This window comes from Mirounga angustirostris, unplaced genomic scaffold (genome assembly GCF_029215605.1).
Source record: "Mirounga angustirostris isolate CCGP_5_RB_7025 unplaced genomic scaffold, mMirAng1.0.hap1 SCAF_14, whole genome shotgun sequence".
NCBI classification, from domain to species: domain Eukaryota; kingdom Metazoa; phylum Chordata; class Mammalia; order Carnivora; family Phocidae; genus Mirounga; species Mirounga angustirostris.
In genome coordinates this window covers 90,835,334-90,853,664 of record NW_026991722.1, presented here as the reverse complement: position 1 = coordinate 90,853,664, position 18,331 = coordinate 90,835,334, and the positions used below count along the sequence as shown (strand labels likewise).

Here is an 18,331-nt window from a genome sequence, read left to right as displayed (position 1 = left end):
TATAAATATATATAATAAAATATATTTATTTATTTAACATAGAGAGGGAGCTTGAGCAGGGGCAGGGGAGAGGGATAAGCAGGCTCCCTGCTGAGCAGGGAAGACGAAGGGCTCAATCCCAGGACCCTGAGATCATGACCTGAGCTGAAGGCAGAGGCTTAACGGACTGAGCCACCCAGGTGCCCCTTAAAATTAAAATCTTAAAAAAAAAAAGAAGGGATGGGTGGGAATCTGTTTACTGTAGACCTTCTGAACCTTACAATTTTTGAACCATGGGACTGTATTACAAAAAATAAAATGTAAATGTAAATGAAAAAATATACATTTGCATTAATCTAGTAATGTTAATGCTAGGAACATATCCTAAAGAAATACACAGTGGGGGGCGCTGCTTCTCCCTCTCCCCCGCCCCTGCACATGTTCTTTTGATATTTCTCTCTCTCTCTCTCTCAAGTAAATAAATAAAATCTTTTTAAGAAAGAAAGAAAGAAAGAAACACACACACACACAGGGGGGCGCCTGGGTAGCAGAGTCAGTTAAGTGTCTGACTCTTGGTTTCAGCTCAGGTAGTCTCATCACTGAGTCTGCTTAAGACTCTCTCTCCCTCTTCCCGTGCCCTTACCGCCCCCACTCCCCCTCCTCTAAAATAAATAAATAAATCTTAAAAAGAAAAGAAAAGAAACACACAGGATCCAGAATAGCCAACCCAATATTGAAGGAGAAGAACAAAGCTGGAGGACTAAGATCATCCAACTTCAAGAAGCTATAGTAATCAAGACAGTGTGGCATTGGTGGAAGTGTAGACAAACAGACTAATGGAACAGAATAGAGGACCCAGAAATAGAATCCCCAAAATATATCAACAGATCTTTGACAAAGAAGCAAAGATAACACAATGGAACAAAGATATTCTTTTCAACAAATGGTGCCGGAACAACTGGACATCCACAGGCAAAAAAAAAAAAAAAAAGAAGCTAGACACAGACTTTACACTCTTCATAAAAATTAACTAAAAAATATGGTTCGATCCTGGGTTTTGGCAGAAAAAATTTTAAAAACCAACTCAAAATAGATCATAGACCTAAATATAAAACGAAAAACTATAAAACTCCTAAAAAATAACATAGCACAAAACCTAGATGACCCTGGGTAAGATGATAACTTTTTAGATTCAACACCAAAGCCACATCCATGAAAGAAAAAAATTGATAAGCTAGACCTTATTGAAATTTAAAAACTTCTGCTCTGGAAAAGACAGTGTCAAGAGAATGAGAAGACAAGCCACAGACTAGAAGAAAATGTTGGCAAAAGACACATTTGATAAAGGACTGTCATCCAAAATACACAAAGAACCCTTAAAAGTCAACAATAAGAAAACAAACAACCCAATTTAAAAATGGGCAGAACACCTAAACAGACACCTCACCAAAGAGGATACACACATGGCAAATAAGCATATGAAAAGATGCTCCACATGACATCATAAGGGGAAATGCAAATTAAAACAACAATAAGGGACCACTATATATTTATTAGGATGGTCGAAATCCAGAACACTGACAACACCAAATGTTGGTGAGGATGTGAAGCAATAGAAACTTTCATTCACTGCTGGTGGGAATGCAAAATAACACAGCCACTTTGGAAGACAGTTTGGTGGTTTCTTACAATACTAAACATACTCCTATCATATGATCTAGCAATCATACTCTTTGGTATGTGCCCAAAGGAGTTGAAAACTTAGGTCCACACCAAAAACTACACATGGATGTTTATAGAAGCCTTATTTATAATTGCCAAAACTTGAAAGCAACCAAGATGCCCTTCAGCAGATGAATGGATAAACAAAATTGTATATCCAGACAATAGAATACTATTGAGTGCTAAAAAGAAACGAGCTATTGAGCCATGACGAGACATGAAGGAACTTTAAATGCATATTACTAAGCTAAAGAAGCCAACCTGAAAAGGTTACATACTGTATGATTCCAACTACATGACTTTCTGGAAAAAGGAAAACTATACGGACTCTAAAAAAATCAGTGGTTGCCAGGGGCTAGGGGTTTGGGGGAAGGGATGAGTAAGTGGAACACTGAGGATTTTTAGGGCAGTGAAAATACTCTGTAAGATACTATAATGATGGAGACATGTCACTAAATATTTGTCCAAGCCCACAGAGTGTAAAATACCAAGAGCAAGTCCTAAGATAAACTATGGATTTTCAGTGATTACAGTATATCTGTATAGGTTCATTAGTTGTAACGAAGGCATCACTCTGGTAAAGGATGTTGATAATGATGAGAAGGGCATTATGTAGGTGTTGGTAGAGAGAGTGTATGGGAAATCCCTGTACCTTCTCTCAATTTTGCTAGGAACCCAAAACTGCTCTAAAAAAATTAAAGTCTTAATTTAAAAAAAAAGCAAGAAAGACTTAGGAATGCATAACTATGTATCTATTACAGCAGACAGAGATCAATTAAAAAAATTAGAAAAAGACTGGGGCGCCTGGGTGGCACAGCCGATTAAGCGTCCAACTCCTGGTTTCGGCTCAGGTCGTGATCTCAGGGTCAAGAGATCAAGCCCCACATTGGGCCCTGCGCTCAGCATGGAGTCTGCTTGAGATTTTCTCTCCCTCTACCTCTCCTGCTTGTTCTCTCTCTCTCTCTAAGAAATAAATCTTTTTTAAAACATCAGAAAAAGATTAAATATCTGGGCGCCTGGGTGGCTCAGTTGGTTAAGCGACTGCCTTCGGCTCAGGTCATGATCCTGGAGTCCCGGGATCGAGTCCCACATTGGGCTCCCTGCTCAGCAGGGGGTCTGCTTCTCCCTCTGCCCTCTTCCCTCTCGTGGTCTCTGTCTCTCATTCTCTCTCTCTCAAATAAATAAATAAAATCTTTTAAAAAAAAAAGATTAAATATCTAATAAATAATTAAATTATGATAAAATTTTAGACTACAACAAAATATTATATAGTTATTAAAAATGGTATGATCCTCTTTGATAACCGTTTAATATGAGTAATGGTATATGAAGGTTCACAATGCTATTCTCACCCGAGTATATTTGATTTTATTAAAAACAAAGCAAGCTAAAAAAATCATTCAACTTAAAGGGGTTAAACAGGGGCATCTGGCTGGCTCAGTTGGTACAGCATGCAACTCTTGATCTCAGGGTTGTAGGTTTAAGTCCCACATTGGGTATAGAGATTACTTAAAAAATAAAAAAAATAAATCTTAATAAAATGGGCCAAACAGAAAAAGATCCAGAGAAACATACCACAGTATTAAAAGTATTTCCCTTTGGATTACAAAGTCAGACCCGAGATAAGACAAAAAACAAAAAAGATGAAAAAATTAGCTAAGAAGATGAATATACAATTCACAAAAGAGAAGTACAAAGGCCGATAAGCATGAGAAAACATTCACTCTTGGTAATAAAAGAAATGACTATTAAGACTCAGTGTGCTAGGGGGGTGGGTGGGGTGAAGGTAAATGGTGCAGGTGGGAGGAAACTGCCTGCAGCTTAGGGCAGGAATTGTGAGATCCAACTTGTAAAATTCTTCATATTTTACAAATCAAAAAGTCGGGAGGTAACAAACTTATATGTCAAATAAATAAATGTTACTTTCAATATAAAAAAAAAAAGACTCAGTGTGCTAACTTTTCTTCCACTCTAACTGGGAACTAGTCAAAAAAAAGGAAGAAAATAGTATTCAGTGTTGGCAAGGACAGAGAAATAACATGACTATTGGGAAAACAGGATTTTTTTACTTCAATGGTTTTGCAAGGCAATTTGGCTACACAAATGAAAAGCCTTAACAGATCTAGAATATCTTTGACCCAATAACTCCATTTCTGGGAACTTATCCTAAGTTTATGCTTAAGGTTATGCTAAGTTATAAGGTTATACCTAAGGTTATAAGGTTATGCTAAGGTTATAACTAAGGTAATGCTTAAAGACTGTAAGACCATGCACTGGTAGAACTTTTGACAATAGTGAAAAGTTGAAAATCACTTCAGTGTTCAATAATAGTTAGCAATCAAATGAAATGTCTGCATAGCAATAAAAATGATGCTATGGAAACAGAGTATTTGATAGGGAACGCCATTTGTGATGTAGTAAGTGGAAAATGCTGGTTTAAAACATCATGTAAAAAAAGCGTGGGAGTCTGACCATATCTCTGTGAAAACTACTTTTTGTCTCTATAAGCAGAGAATAGGGTTTGATACACCCAAGTGATGATGACTGCATCTCGGGAGTGGAATTGAGGGTGTTTTTTATTGTATTACCCTGTACTTAACTGTATTTTGTGATTTTCCTAAAATAAACCTGTATTATTATTTTTTTTTTGAAGATTTTATTTATTTGACAGAGAGAGACACAGCAAGAGAGGGAACACAAGCGGGGGAGTGGGAGAGGGATAAGCAGGCTTCCCGCTGAGCAGGTTGCCCGATGCAGGGCTCAATCCCAGAACCCTGGGATGATGACCTGAGCCAATCAGACGCTTAAAGACTGAGCCACCCAGGTGCCCCCTGTATTATTTTTAAGTAAGAAAAACACAATCAAAGCTTCTTTTGATCTAAAAAATGTTGGGGTTGACTTTTTAATGATGTGAGGAAATTTTTAATATATTAATGATATAGTCCTATACATGGTAAATCTACATTTGTAACTCATTCATGCTTTCTACAATCTGTTTTAATATGTCCATAATTATACTCAAATGAATTCATACTCATTCATATTCATTATGTAGAAATAACTTCATATATTCTTAAGCCAAAAGAGGTTCTCAGGTTCCAGGAATCAGGGGAGGCTGCTGGCTCAATCGGAAGAGCATGCAACTCTTGATCTAAGGGTCATGAGTTCAAGCCCCACATTTCATGTAGAGATTACTTAAAAATAAAATCTTAAAAAAAAAAGTAAAATAAAAAGATTCCAGGAATCCACTGAAGTGGTATGAAGAATTTAACAGCATGAAAGGATAAATGGTTTTGTTGGGGTAAGAAATGGCCCATTACTTTCATGAAATTCCCACAGGGATACAGGACCCAAAAGAAGATCAACCAATAAATTAAAGTATGATCAGTATGGGGTTGAAGAATACAGTGGTCAAAAGCACAGACTCTGAACCAGACTTTCTGAGTCAAGTGCATACTCCATCACTTAATCTTCCATGGACTTTGGATAAGTTACTTAAACTCTGTGTGCAAGTTTCTATGTAAAATGGGGTAACAGTAACCATCACAAGGAATGCTATGATATTTAAATGAAATCAAGATACTAAAAAGTGCTTAGAATAGTGAGTGTCCTATACACAGTAAGTCCAGAATACAAATGATAACTATTACCATCTTATTACCATCTCAGTTGGGAGAGTGGAGCCACTCTTATTTTCTATCTTATGCTCTTCTGTAGATTTTTCAAAATTTCTACAAAGATGCATTATTTCTTAAATGATATAAAAAGGTAATCTGATAAGTGATAAAGGAAATAGAGTTGACCCTTGAACAACATGGGGGTTAGAGGCACTGACGCCCCTGCCCTGTGCAACCAAAAATCTGCGTTAAGTTTTGACTCCTCAAAAACTTAACTACTAACAAACAGCCTACTGTTAACTAGAGGCCTTACTGATAACATAAATAGTCCATTAATGTATTTTGTATGTTATAGGTACTTTATACTATATTCTTACAGTAAAATAAGCTGGACAAAAGAAAGTGTTACTAAGAAAATCATAAGGAGGGGGTCCTGGGTGGCTCAATCAGTTGAGCGTCTGACTCTTGATTTCGGCTCAGGTCATGATCTCAGGGTTGTGGGATAGAGCCCTGAGTCCGGCTCTGTGCTCAGCAGGGAGTCTGCTTGAGATTCTTTCCCTCTCTCCCTCCCTCTCCTTCTGCCATTCCCCCTGCTGCCATGCACGAGTGCTCTATCTCTCTAATAAATAAATAAATCTTAAAAAAAAAAAAAAAAAAGGAAAATACCTTTACAGTACTGTATTGTATCTATCGAAAAAATCCACATATAGGTGGACCCAGGCAGTTCAAACCCATGTTGTTCAAGGGTCAACAGTATAGTGAATGGTAATTATGGAACCCAGGTGGTAGGTATACGAGTGTTCGCTATACAATTCATTCAACTTGTCTCTGTGTTTGAAAATTTTCACAATAACATATTGTAAAAACAAACAGAAAATTATCTAAGCTAAAAACAATACATGATTCTATAAAGAAATCTGGATCAGGAAAAACACCTCAAGAAGGAATATTAGGACAATTGGCAAAATCTGACATTCTTCTACAATGTCCTTATTCTTAGGAGACAGATAATGAAGTATAATCATGTGTCTATTAAATGTTAATAAGTAGTAAATTTGGTGAAAAGTATACAGATATTCATTATATTCCTCCTTCAACTTTCTCATAATTAAAAACTTTTTGTAAAATTTTAAAAGGTTGCCCAAAAAACTGCCTAAAAACTTTCCATAACTTCTGTCACTCTTTGGGGCTTATCCACAATCACAATTTAAAAAAATATATACAGTTATAAAAGATTTCTTCTTTAGGAACACTATGACAAAGTTGAGAAGGGGGGAAAAATACAAATTGGCATTTGGTGCTGGCTTGGGACTTGGGAAGGAACTAGCTACAAAGAAATATGTTTAAGGCTCCAGGTTGGGGGTAGGGGAGAAGACTGGTCATCCAAGACAAAAAACAAACCCACATAGTAAAGTGTTTCTGCGAAACAGAGACACTAATTTCCCAGTCTGAGGTAGTAAGGGAAATTAGCAAAGGGTTCCTCCTCTTAGTTACAGAAGGAAATAGCCTGAGGCAGCAAGACTGAACCAATAACAGAGTAGTATGTTTGAGAGAAGCAGTCTCTAAGGGCTTTAACAAGTATAGTAAGATGAGGAAATGTGCTTCGTATAAAAGGAGTTGCTTTTTATTTAAACATAAAATCCTGGGGGGGGCGCCTGGGTGGCTCAGTTGGTTGAGCGTCTGCCTTCGGCTTGGCTCATGATCCCGGGGTCCTGGGATCGGCCCCGAGTCGGGCTCTCTGCTCAGCGAGGGGCCTGCTTCTCCCTCTCCCTCTGCCTGAGGCTCCCTCTGCTTGTGCTCTCTCTCTCTGTCAGATAAATAAATAAAATCTTTAAAAAAAAATATTGGTACCTCAGGCAAGAATAAAACAATCCATCTAAAACCTACAAAGCAAAAGGCTTTCTAAAGCCTTGAGATCTATTCTATCATCCACCTGAAGTGCCAATAGTCACATGATAAACTTCCCCAAGGATCCGAGGATTTAAAAGATCAAGGGTGTTCAGCTCCAGGCCATTGAGCAACCCCATCCAACTGCATCTGCTATGCTTCTATCATCTCACAAAGTGTCCCCTTATTCAGTGGCACTGTCAGGACAACTGGACTGATCTACATCCTGTGCTGATGCAATGAGAAGTACAGGGCATCAGCAATGAGATAAGTCTTACTAAAAAGGTCCAACCTAAATCCAATCAAGTCTTTAGAGAGGGCTTCTCAACCTCAGCAACTGGTATCTTGGGCTAAGTAATTTTGTGGTTCGGGCTGTCCTATGCACACTGTAGGATGCATAGCAGCATCCCTGGCCTCTGTGCAGTAGATATCAGTTGTACAACCTCCCCATCCTACCTCCCCCACACCATTTTGACAATTAAAAAAAAAAAAAAAATCCCTAGACAGTGCCAAATGTCCTTGGTAAGTAGCAGCAAAATTGCCCCAGTTGGAGCCTCTGGTTTACAGAAAATAAATAAACACCACCATAAGGATGCAATAAGACAAATCCAGAAGGGGTCTTCTATAGCCTTCCTACTCAAAATGGGATACAAAGACCAACCTATGCAAGCAACGGAGCTAGCTAGACAAGCAGAATCTCAGGCCCACCCCAGGACTCCTGAACTTACTGGAATCAGCATGATCCCCAGGGGTGATTCATATGCACATGAAAGTTGGAGAAGCACAGTACAACCCAGATTCTTCAACACATCAAATGTTTAGGGGAAAAAAGGAAGGGTGAAACTGCTTTAGATTTAGACTTAACAAGCAAATCAAACATAAGTTATTTCAGAGACAATTAATAAAATCTGAATATATACTAGATATTGGATATTATAGAATTAACTCTGTTCAATGTGACCATGATATTGTGGTTATATGTGAAAATGCCCTTATTTTTTAGATATACAGAAGAACAAAAACGTCACAATATCTATAATTTACTCTAAAATAAAATCTAGCCAAAAAAACACAAATGGAGCAAAACAAAGAAACAAACAAAACAGATGAAGCAAATATGGCATAATAATAACTGTTAAATCTAGGTGTTGGGTATGTGAATTCATTATATTATTTATTCTTCTTTCCTGGGAGTTTGAAATTTTTCACAGTATTAAAGTTTGGAAAGTCTAACTGCAATGTGGTATCCTAGGTTGGATCCTGGAACATAAAATAGAAAAACTGAGGAAATCTGAAAACCATCTGAAATTTAGTTAATAGTAATATACCAGGGCTAATCTTGCAGTTTTGACAAATGTACCTTGGTTATGAAATGTTAACAGGGGAAACTGGGTAAAGGGTATTTGGGAACTTTCTCTCTGGGCTATCTTTGCAACTTCTCTGTAAACCCAGAATTATTCCAAAATGAAAAGGTTAACTTTTTTTAAGTTAGGAAAGAAAGAAAGAAACAAACAAACAAACAAAAAAGGCATAGACGGTGCCTGGGTGGCTCAGTTGGTTAAGCATCTGCCTTTGGCTAGGGTCATGATCCTGGGATCCTGGGATCAAGCCCCACATCAGGCTCCCTTTCCCTCTGCCCCCCGCCCCCGCTCATGCTCTCTCTCTCAAATAAATAAATAAAATCTTAAAAAAAAAAAAAAAGGCATAGCAAAGCACTCAAACATACTTATAAAAGTCTTCATAGTACCGTCCCTTGTGATCCTGTCGAATTGAGGCTCGGTTTATTTCAGGAAATTCATCTGAAAAAGAGAAACAACATACATAGATCAGAATGAGAAGAGAAATTCAGTTTCTATGCTCCCTCTTCTGGGTTGAAAATTTGCATCACCAAAATAAATGAACAAATAAATAAATTAATGAATAAAATTATATATCAAGTTGGCTTTAAGATGAATCACAGCCCGCAGACTTCTTGCATCCACTAATGGACTGTACGATTTTCCATTTTACCCTGGGCTCGTAACAGAAAAAGTAGGAAAGATGAGCATTGCAAAGGGAAAGATGTAAGGAACAGGAGGCAAGCTTAACAAAAAAGAACTATAGGAGAAAGACTTACTCACCAAGAGATTTTGCTTCATAGAAAGTTCTAGAAAATAGGACCACTGTTACTTCATGACTACAGTTCTTCTCCTAGGAATAAGTAGAGAAAAAGAGGCTCACGTTTATTTCATTCACTTCACAATGAAGGAGACTGCATTAACACAATATTCTTAATTTTAGGAGAGGCAGCACACTGTTTTGAATGATGTTACATAACTACAGGTTGCATAATGCAATGAACACAGCACTGCTGGAGTGAGAAGATCTGGACTGAGTCCTGGCTCTGAAATTTACCACTACGTGACCAGAAATGCAGAAAGTACTTAAAAACAGCAAATCACCAATAAGTATGGATCACTATCTCCCAGTTCTTGATTTGGCATGAACTAGATCAGCCCAGTGTCAAATGATCATGGTATTTGTACCTGCTTCATGGTGTTTTTAAAATTTCTTCAGAACAGCAGCTTAGGAAACAAGAAAACCCATGGTGGTGGATGTGAGAATCAAACACATCCCCACATCCTACCACTGTCATAAAGATGAGGCTTGGGAGCTATCTGAGATATAGGAGTCGAAGCCAAGGCAATGAAGTACCTTTGGACTGGGATGGGGACTAGTGAGAATAAACATTTCCATGGAGTCTGGAGATCAAGGTTCTGGAAATAGGGTGTTTACAGACAGCATGAAATTTGGCTTGCACCAGTGAGCCAGCAAGCCCAGTTTCAGTTCCTCCCAGATCTTTGAAGACGAGAGCTTGTCACAGTGACCCATCTCTAACCCACCATACTCACTGACTACACAATTCTGCATTCACTATGTAGGTTATATACACAACATGATGTACATTACATGCCACCTTATATTCCCCCATGGATATATCTCAAGTGGACAGAAATTCCTAAATACAAGCCACAGCACCCAGAGCAGAGTGCTTAGGAAAGAGCAGATCTTCATTAGCCACCAACAAATTTATTGGATGCCCAGAGCTCCAAACTCAACTCCAGATTTACCTGATTTTGGTGTAAGTGATATACAGAAAAAAAATGCCTTACAATGGGCTGGTGTGGCCATATGAGCCTCTCAACTCATGTGATGACGGGGATAAATATGAAAGGCAACATGGCCTGGGATTATAGTAATACAGACAGGACAGGACAGCACAGAGGTTATGATCTCAGGCTAGCTCTGGGTGAATGGAAGGCACCAGATTAGAATCCTCATTCTGCTTTTACATGCTGTTGATCATGGGCAAGTTACCCAGCCTCTTTGAGCTATATTTTCCCTACCTGTATTATAGGGGCAAGAGTTTAGTGAGATAATGTGGACAAAACACTTATCAAGATACCTGGTATGTCAAAATAATCAATAAATATTAACTAGGACTACTACTATTACTCCCACCACTATATTTTGGGCTCTGAAATGAATTCATGAACTCCTATGCTCAATCCTGCTGTCCAAAGAGCTAACTCTAAGTTATTAAACAGGAGGAATAAAGAATAAACAACCTTCACCAAACATCATTAAATCAATACAGAGTGGTTACAGAAAGTTATTTTAATTCATTTTCAAGCTCCTGCTTTAAAACCAAGTTCTTGAGCGCCTGGGTGGCTCAGTTGGTTAAGCATCTGCCTTCAGCTCAGGTCATGATCCCAGGGTCCTGGGATCGAGCCCCACTTTGGACTCCCAGCTCAGCAGGGAGTCTGCTTCTCCCTCTACCTCTTCCCCTGCTCATGATTTTTTTTTCTCTCTCAAATGAATAGATAAAATCTTTTTTTTTTTTTTAAGATTTTTTTTTTATTTGAGAGAGAGAGAAAGCACAAGAGGGGGGAGCGGGAGAGGGAGAAGCAGACTCCTTGCTGAGCAGGGAGCCTGATGCGGGACTCGATCCCGGGACTCCAGGATCATGACCTGAGCCGAAGGCAGTTGCTTAACCAACTGAGCCACCCAGGCGCCCGATAAAATCTTTTTTTTTTTTTTAAAGATTTTATTTATTTATTTGAGAGAGAGAATGAGAGCGAGCGAGTACATGAGAGGGGGGAGGGTCAGAGGTAGAAGCAGACTCCCCGCCGAGCAGGGAGCCCGATGCGGGACTCGATCCCGGGACTCCAAGATCATGACCTGAGCCGATGGCAGTCGCTTAACCGACTGAGCCATCTAGGCGCCCCTGATAAAATCTTTTTTAAAAAATTAAATTAAATTAAATTAAACCAAGTTCTTGGACGCCTGGGTGCCTCAGTCGGTTAAGCATCTGCCTTCAGCTCAGGTCATGATCCCAGAGTCCTGGGATCAAGTCCCGCATCAGGCTCCTGCTCAGGAGGGAGTCTGCTTCTCCCTCTGCCTCTGCCCTCCCCACTGCTTGTGTGCTCTCTCTCTGTCTCAAGCTCTCTCTCGCAAATAAAAATCTTTAAAAAATAAAAAATAAAACAAAACCAAGTTCTTGATTTTAAAAAATAAATCCTAAGAATAAAGTCCTGTAAACCAATGACTGGGCCTATGCCAAATCCTGCAGCTACATCTAATCATACATCTACTTACAGAATCTTGGGTTAGGGGACATCTAAGAGACAACTGAGCCAGACTTGAAATGAAGGTTTTCACAGACTGAAATGGCCATTATGTGGTCCAAGGTAACCATTATTCAGCTCACCCCAAACTTCAGGTACCATACTCAGGAAGACACCAAGGCCTGATCACTGTTAAGCCACATGACTGCAGAAGCCTCCTGGCTGGTCTGCTTAATTCCAGCGTGTCCCTTCACCAAACTGCTCCTGGCCACTGGACTCTTCTTTCTCAAATTCTCACTGACTTTGATCATACTGGCCTCTTGAGAATCTTTAATAGCTCCCACACTTCCTGTCAAGTCCAAAACTGCCTGGCTTGATGCAACCCTATCCTTCTAATCCATCTCATTACTTAATTATTCCCCACACAAACCCTCTGTGAAGTGACCTAGACCACACCCCACTCTCACGCCTGTCTACATCCTTTTGCTCGAACTGTTCATCTGACACACCCTCTCCATCTTCCTTCCCAACCATCCAAAACTTCTTCAGCCTTCCAGGCCCAAATTCAAAAGTAAATAAAGTTTCAACCCCTAAAACATACGGTTTGCTATTGCTTCAAATACAGAGATGTAAGCTCCCTAGAAGATCTGTAAGTCTCTGGGGGCAAGCATTGTATTTCTACTTCTGTACCCTTCAGAGCTGAAGGACATTGCTCCCGTATGGCTGAGGAAGATGGGACTTAGATTCAATTGAGACCAGGATCCTACTGAGACCTTACTATGTACAGATGCTTTAAGACACCTTGTGAAGCAGGAACAATATATTATTAGCTCCATTTTGCAGAAAAGAGAATAGAGGCCCAGGAGACTGACTACTTCTCCAAGATAAAAAAGCAAATCAGAGTAGAACCATAATTTCAAACCCAGTCTGTTTTTATCCAAACTCCATGCTCTCTTCCACTACATAATGTGACCTCAAATAGCTCTCCTATTTAGGTCTCTGATCCACCTTGAGTTAATTTTTTTAATTTTTTTTTTTTTAAGATTTTATTCATAATGACAGACAGAGAGAGAGCACAAGTAGGCAGAGCAGCAGGCAGAGGAAGAGGGAGAAGCAGGCTTCTCGCTGAGCAGAGAGCCCTATGCGGGACTGAATCCCAGGACCCTGGGATCATGACCTGAGCCCAAGACAGATGCTTAACTGACTGAGCCACCCAGGTGCCCCGAGTTAATTTTTTTTTAAGATGTATTTATTTATTTGAGAGACAGAGAGCACTCGAGCGAGGGCAGGGGCACAGGGAGAGGGAGAGAGGAAGATTCCCTACTGAGCAGGAAGCCCAAAGCAGGGCTTGATCTTACAACCCTGAGACTATGACCTGAGCCGAAATCACGAGTTGGACGCTTAACCAACTGAGACACCCAGGCACCCCACCTTGAGTTAATTTTTGTATATGGATGTGTAGTGAGAATCCAAATTCATTCTTTTGCATATGGGTATTTGGCTCAGAACCGTTTGTTGAAGAGACTTCCCTCGTTGAATGGATTTCACATCCTTGTCTAAAATCAACTGACCATAGATGTATGGATTGATTTCTGTACTCTCAATTCTATTCCATTGACTTATATCATCTATCTTTATGCCAGTACCATGCTATTTTGACTACTTCAGCTTTGTAGTAAGTTTTGAAATTTGGAAGTAAGAGTCTTCCAACTTTGTTGTTCTCTCTCAAGGTTGTTTTGGCTACGCAGGATCCCTTGCTATTGCACATAAATTTTAGAATCAGCTTTTCCATCTCTGCAAAGAAAAAGGCCGTTGGGATTTTGATAGGGACTGAACTACAGTTTCTTTTGAGTAGTATTGCCACTTTAACAGTATTTAGTCTCCCAGTCTATGATCATGGGTTGTTTTTCATTTATTTAGATCTTTGTTAATCTACTTCAGCAAGTTTTGTAGATTTTAGTATACAAATCGTGCACCTCCTTGGGTAAATTACTCCCAAGTATTTGAGTCTCTCTGATGCTCTTGTAAATGGAATTGTTTTTTGATGTAATTCTCTTTTTAAAATTTAATTCTGTTTTTAAATTTCCTGTTCAAACTATTCATCGCTGATGAAACACAAATGATGGTGTGTGTTGATTTTGTACCCTGAACTTTGCTGAATCCATTTATTAGTTCTAACAGTTTTTTGTGGATTTTTAAGGATTTTCTACATATAAGAGTTCATCTGTGAATAGACGTAGTTTTACTTCTTCTTTTCCAATATGGGTGCAGTCTATTTCTTTTTCTTGCCTAGTTGCTGTGGCTAGAATTTCTAGTTACAACACTGAATACGAGTGGTAAAGGCAGGCATCCTTATCATGTTCCTAAATCTTAATGGGGAGAGTTTTCAGTCTTTCACCATTGAGTCTGATGTCAGCTGTGGGTTTCTCACAAATGACTTTTACCATGTTGAGGTGGTTAAAGTAATGTAAATCTAGACTTTTATCAATTTAGGCTTTAGCTAAGATACTTTAACTAGAGGCAGCTTAAAAGAAGTGGGTGTATTTCTAAAATCTGCAATAGTAATGTCTATGCAATGAGATTTAGTGCATAAGAAACATACCTTCCACTTGGTAAAGAGATCAGCAAGGAAACCATTCACAGCTTTCTCAAAATATAGATCCCCTGAAAAGCAACAATGAGAAGAGGGTGAAGATTATCTTTATTTCTTGTTTACAGTATCTTCTCTCAGTAAAATAGCAGGAATGGGACCAAACACACGGTGGGTTCTGCTATACTTAAAACAAGATCATAAAAGCCGGATGTATAAAAGTAGTTTCAACCTAGACTTTCTATGAAGCCAAATTTAATATTTGCCTCACTCAGTAAGAAGCTGTGGCTCTAAGGTAAAAGCCAAGATTGAAAATGTTTTGATGGTTGAAAAATGCAGTGTTACCTTCAGAATGAGAGGACCATCTAACCTCTAATTGTGAGTATTCTCACAATGATGCTTAAAATTGCTTAGAAGATGACCCTGGGCATTCACTGAATTATCAGCTCCAGTTTCTACTGTTCTTGAGTGACTTTGATGACCCATAACAGAAATTAGTTTGTAGACATGGATGGAACTAGAGAGTATTATGCTACGTGAAATAAGTCAATCAGAGAAATGTGGAATGTGGAATTTAAGAAACACAACAGAGGATCATAGGGGAAGGGAGGGAAAAATAAAACAAGACAAAACCAGAGAGGGAGACAAACCATAAGAGACTCTTAATCACCAGAAACAAACTGAGGGTTGCTGGAGGGGAGGGGGTTAGGAGGGATGGGGTAATAGGGTGATGGACATTAAGGTGGGAACGTAATGTAATGAGCACTGGGAGTTATATAAGACTGATGAATCACTGAACCCTACCTCTGAAACTAATAATACACTATATGTTAATTCAATTTAAATAAAAAATTTTTTAAAAGAAATTAGTTTGTAATTTTGCTAAACCAAATTTGAAATACATGTACCATAGGGCTGGTGTGTTGGTCACAGTAGCCACACCTCATAGCAGCTTTATTGCCCTCTACTCATTACATAGTAACTCTAATAAAATGAGACAAACATGGAGATTTCTGTGAGTGACAGGAAGAGAAATGAATGGTATCAAAGAAAGTGTTGGTTCCTAGCCATAGAGTGACTTTATGACTTTTCAGAACAATTAAAGATCTGAGAAGTCAGATTTCTCATTAATACTTTATAGCATTTCATGGAATTCACCATATATATATACATATATGTAAAATATTTACTTTCAATTTGTTTATTTTGGCATTTGATGATTTGTAAAGATTTCAGGACACATTTTTAGAGAATGTCAATAGCTTACTGTAAAATGATACCAACTTGGGAGAAACCAGAAATGTCTACCGAGTGGCAACTACAACCAGCACTTAGGAACTGTACCATAAATATCGAAATCCCACATTTCACAGCTCATCTGAATAAATATGTAAACCATAGCCGACGTAGAACGGAACACCACCTGAAATAAACAAAAATGTAGGTGCATTAAAAACCAATGATGATAAAATCTTTAAAAAATAAAAATAAAAAAATAAAGATTTTATTTATTTATTTGACAGAGAGAGATACAGCGAGAGAGGGAACACAAGCAGGGGGAGTGGGAGAGGGAGAAGCAGGCTTCCCGCTGAGCAGGGAGCCCGATGTGGAGCTCGATCCCAGGACCCTGGGATCATGACCTGAGCCGAAGGCAGACGCTTAACGACTGAGCCACCCAAGCGCCTCTGAACTATACACTTTAAAATGGTTAAGACAGGAGCCCCTGGGTGGCTCAGTTAAGTGTCTGACTCTTGATCTCGGCTCAGGTCCTGATCTCAGGGTCATGAGATCCAGGCCCGCACTGGACTCTGCACTGGGTGTGGAGCCTGCTTGAAATTCTCTCTTCCTCTCCCTCTGTCCCCACTCGCTCTCATTCTCTCTAAAAATAAAATAAGATGGTTAAGACAAGGTGGGGGGACCTGGCTGGCTCAGTCAGTAGAGCATGTGACTTTTTTTTTTAAGTTTTGTTTTTTTTTTTTAAGATTTTATTTATTTATTTGAGAGAGAGGGAATGAGAGAGAGCACATGAGCAGGGTTAGGGTCAGAGGAAGAAGCAGACTCCCTGCTGAGCAGGGAGCCTGATGCGGGACTCGATCCAGGGACTCTAGGATCATGACCTGAGCCGAAGGCAGCTGCTTAACCAACTGAGCCACCCAGGTGTCCCAGCATGAGACTTTTTGATCTCAGAGTTGTAAGTTCGAGCCCCACACTAGGTATACAGATTACTTAAAAATCTTAAAAAATAAATAAAACAAAATAAAATGGTTAAGATAGTATATCTTATATGTTTTTTACCGCCACCACCAAAAAAAAAAGAGCAATGATGGAAGATTTTTCTTTTCTTCTTTTTTTTAAGCTTTTATTTCTTTGAGAGAGAGAGAGAGACAGTGAGAGAAGGAAAACAAGCGGAGGAGTGGAAGAGGGAGAGGCAGGCTTCCCGCTGAGCAGCAAGCCCGATGTGGGGCTCAATCCCAGGACCCTGGGTTCATGACCTGAGCCGAAGGCAGACGCTTAACGACTGAGCCATCCAGGTGCCCCTGGAAGATTTTTCTTAATTGTGACATGGGACTTCTAAAAGCAAGCTTCATCCCTGGCATCATAAGCCATGAAGAGAAGATCTTGTCCCTACCCTCTAGGAGCTTAGAGTAGAGGATTAAAACATGCAAAAGACTGCAACATACACAAACATTCCGTGAAGGTTCTCATAAGAAATGTAGAAGGAGCAGTAAATCAACCTAGAAAAGTCAAGAAAACCTCATTATGAATGTCGAACCTGGGCTAAGACATGCCAACTGATGAGCTGCCAGTCTAATAAATTATAATTCACATCGGACACGTCCTTCATACCCAGACTGCCTCAAGGAACCAGGAAGGCTTTCCAGAAGCAAGGGAGCCTGAGACAAGTAGGGAGGGATGGATGAGTAGCTTGTAAGGAGGGAAGGCAGGACCTAAATGCTCCAGGCAGGAGAGAGCAGTATGTGCAAAGACACAGATGCAAGAGAGAACCTGGCATGTTTGAGGAACAAACAAATGGTTCCCAAGGGCAGGACAGGGTGGGGTATGGGGACATATGGGAGAAGTGACAAAATGAGCTCCAGACTCCACTGCCTCCCCGGATTTCTCCTCTCAGAAGTCCAACAGGTATCTCACAACTTTCTTCAATTGCTCCCAAATGTCTCGTCCCCAGTCTTCCCCACCTCATAAAGGACACCACCATCAGTCCATCAAGCTGATCAATTCTTCTCTCTCCTTCACGCTTCATATCCAATCCATCAGCAAGTTTTGTGGACTCTACCCCAAAATGCATCTCGAGTCTGCCCACATCCCTCCAATGCTACAGCTCCTACCTTAGTCCATGCCACAGTCTTCTACCTTCCTGACTTGTTTCTCTGCTTCTGCTCTTGCCCCTACAAACAATGCTCTACACAGAGCCACTATGGGTGCCTATGGCACAACCTTTCTTCCTAAGTAATGGGAAGCTGATTCTATTCCAAGAGGTAAAGGACCCAATCAAAAGACTAAACCTCCCGGCTTCCTGAGTAGCTATGTGTGACTAAATTCTGGCCAATAAGATGTTAACAGAAATGTCACATCCTGAAGCTAACATGACTGGAAGGTGCATCCCTCTTGTCTTTCTTCCCTTCCTCTCTCCTCTACCTGGAATATGAATGTGGTTACAGCAGCTCCAGCTCATCATGGAAGCCCAGTCCTGAGGATGGCAGAACAGGAAGACAAAAAGAGCCTTAGCTCACCAATAACAGTGACGCTGCCATACCAGCCAGGAACGGTCTTCCCATGGACTTCTTTTACCAGAGAGAAAAAAGTTGACTTTGGAGCATCAATTTGCCATTGTTACTTTGGGGGTTTTTTGTTCAACAAAATCCAAATGAATGGCTCTGAACTCGGACCTAGTTTGTGGTGACATGGCT

General features: G+C 39.7%; 1 protein-coding gene across 17 annotated transcripts in view; it reads right to left on the bottom strand.

The window, feature by feature from the left end:
• DEPDC5 (DEP domain containing 5, GATOR1 subcomplex subunit) overlaps positions 1–18,331 on the bottom strand; it is a 127,570-nt gene that overhangs the window by 90,226 nt on the left and 19,013 nt on the right. For all 17 annotated transcript variants that reach the window (XR_010407456.1, XR_010407457.1, XR_010407458.1 and 14 more), the window contains exons 9-12: positions 15,747–15,825; positions 14,415–14,476; positions 9,326–9,395; positions 8,932–9,004 (exon numbers count right to left, since the gene is read on the bottom strand). Coding sequence is in view for 10 of the 17 variants with exons in the window: in XM_064578745.1 (XP_064434815.1) it covers positions 8,932–9,004; positions 9,326–9,395; positions 14,415–14,476; positions 15,747–15,825 (284 nt within the window). In the remaining 7 variants the exon portion in view is untranslated. The remainder of the gene's footprint in view (positions 1–8,931; positions 9,005–9,325; positions 9,396–14,414; positions 14,477–15,746; positions 15,826–18,331) is intronic.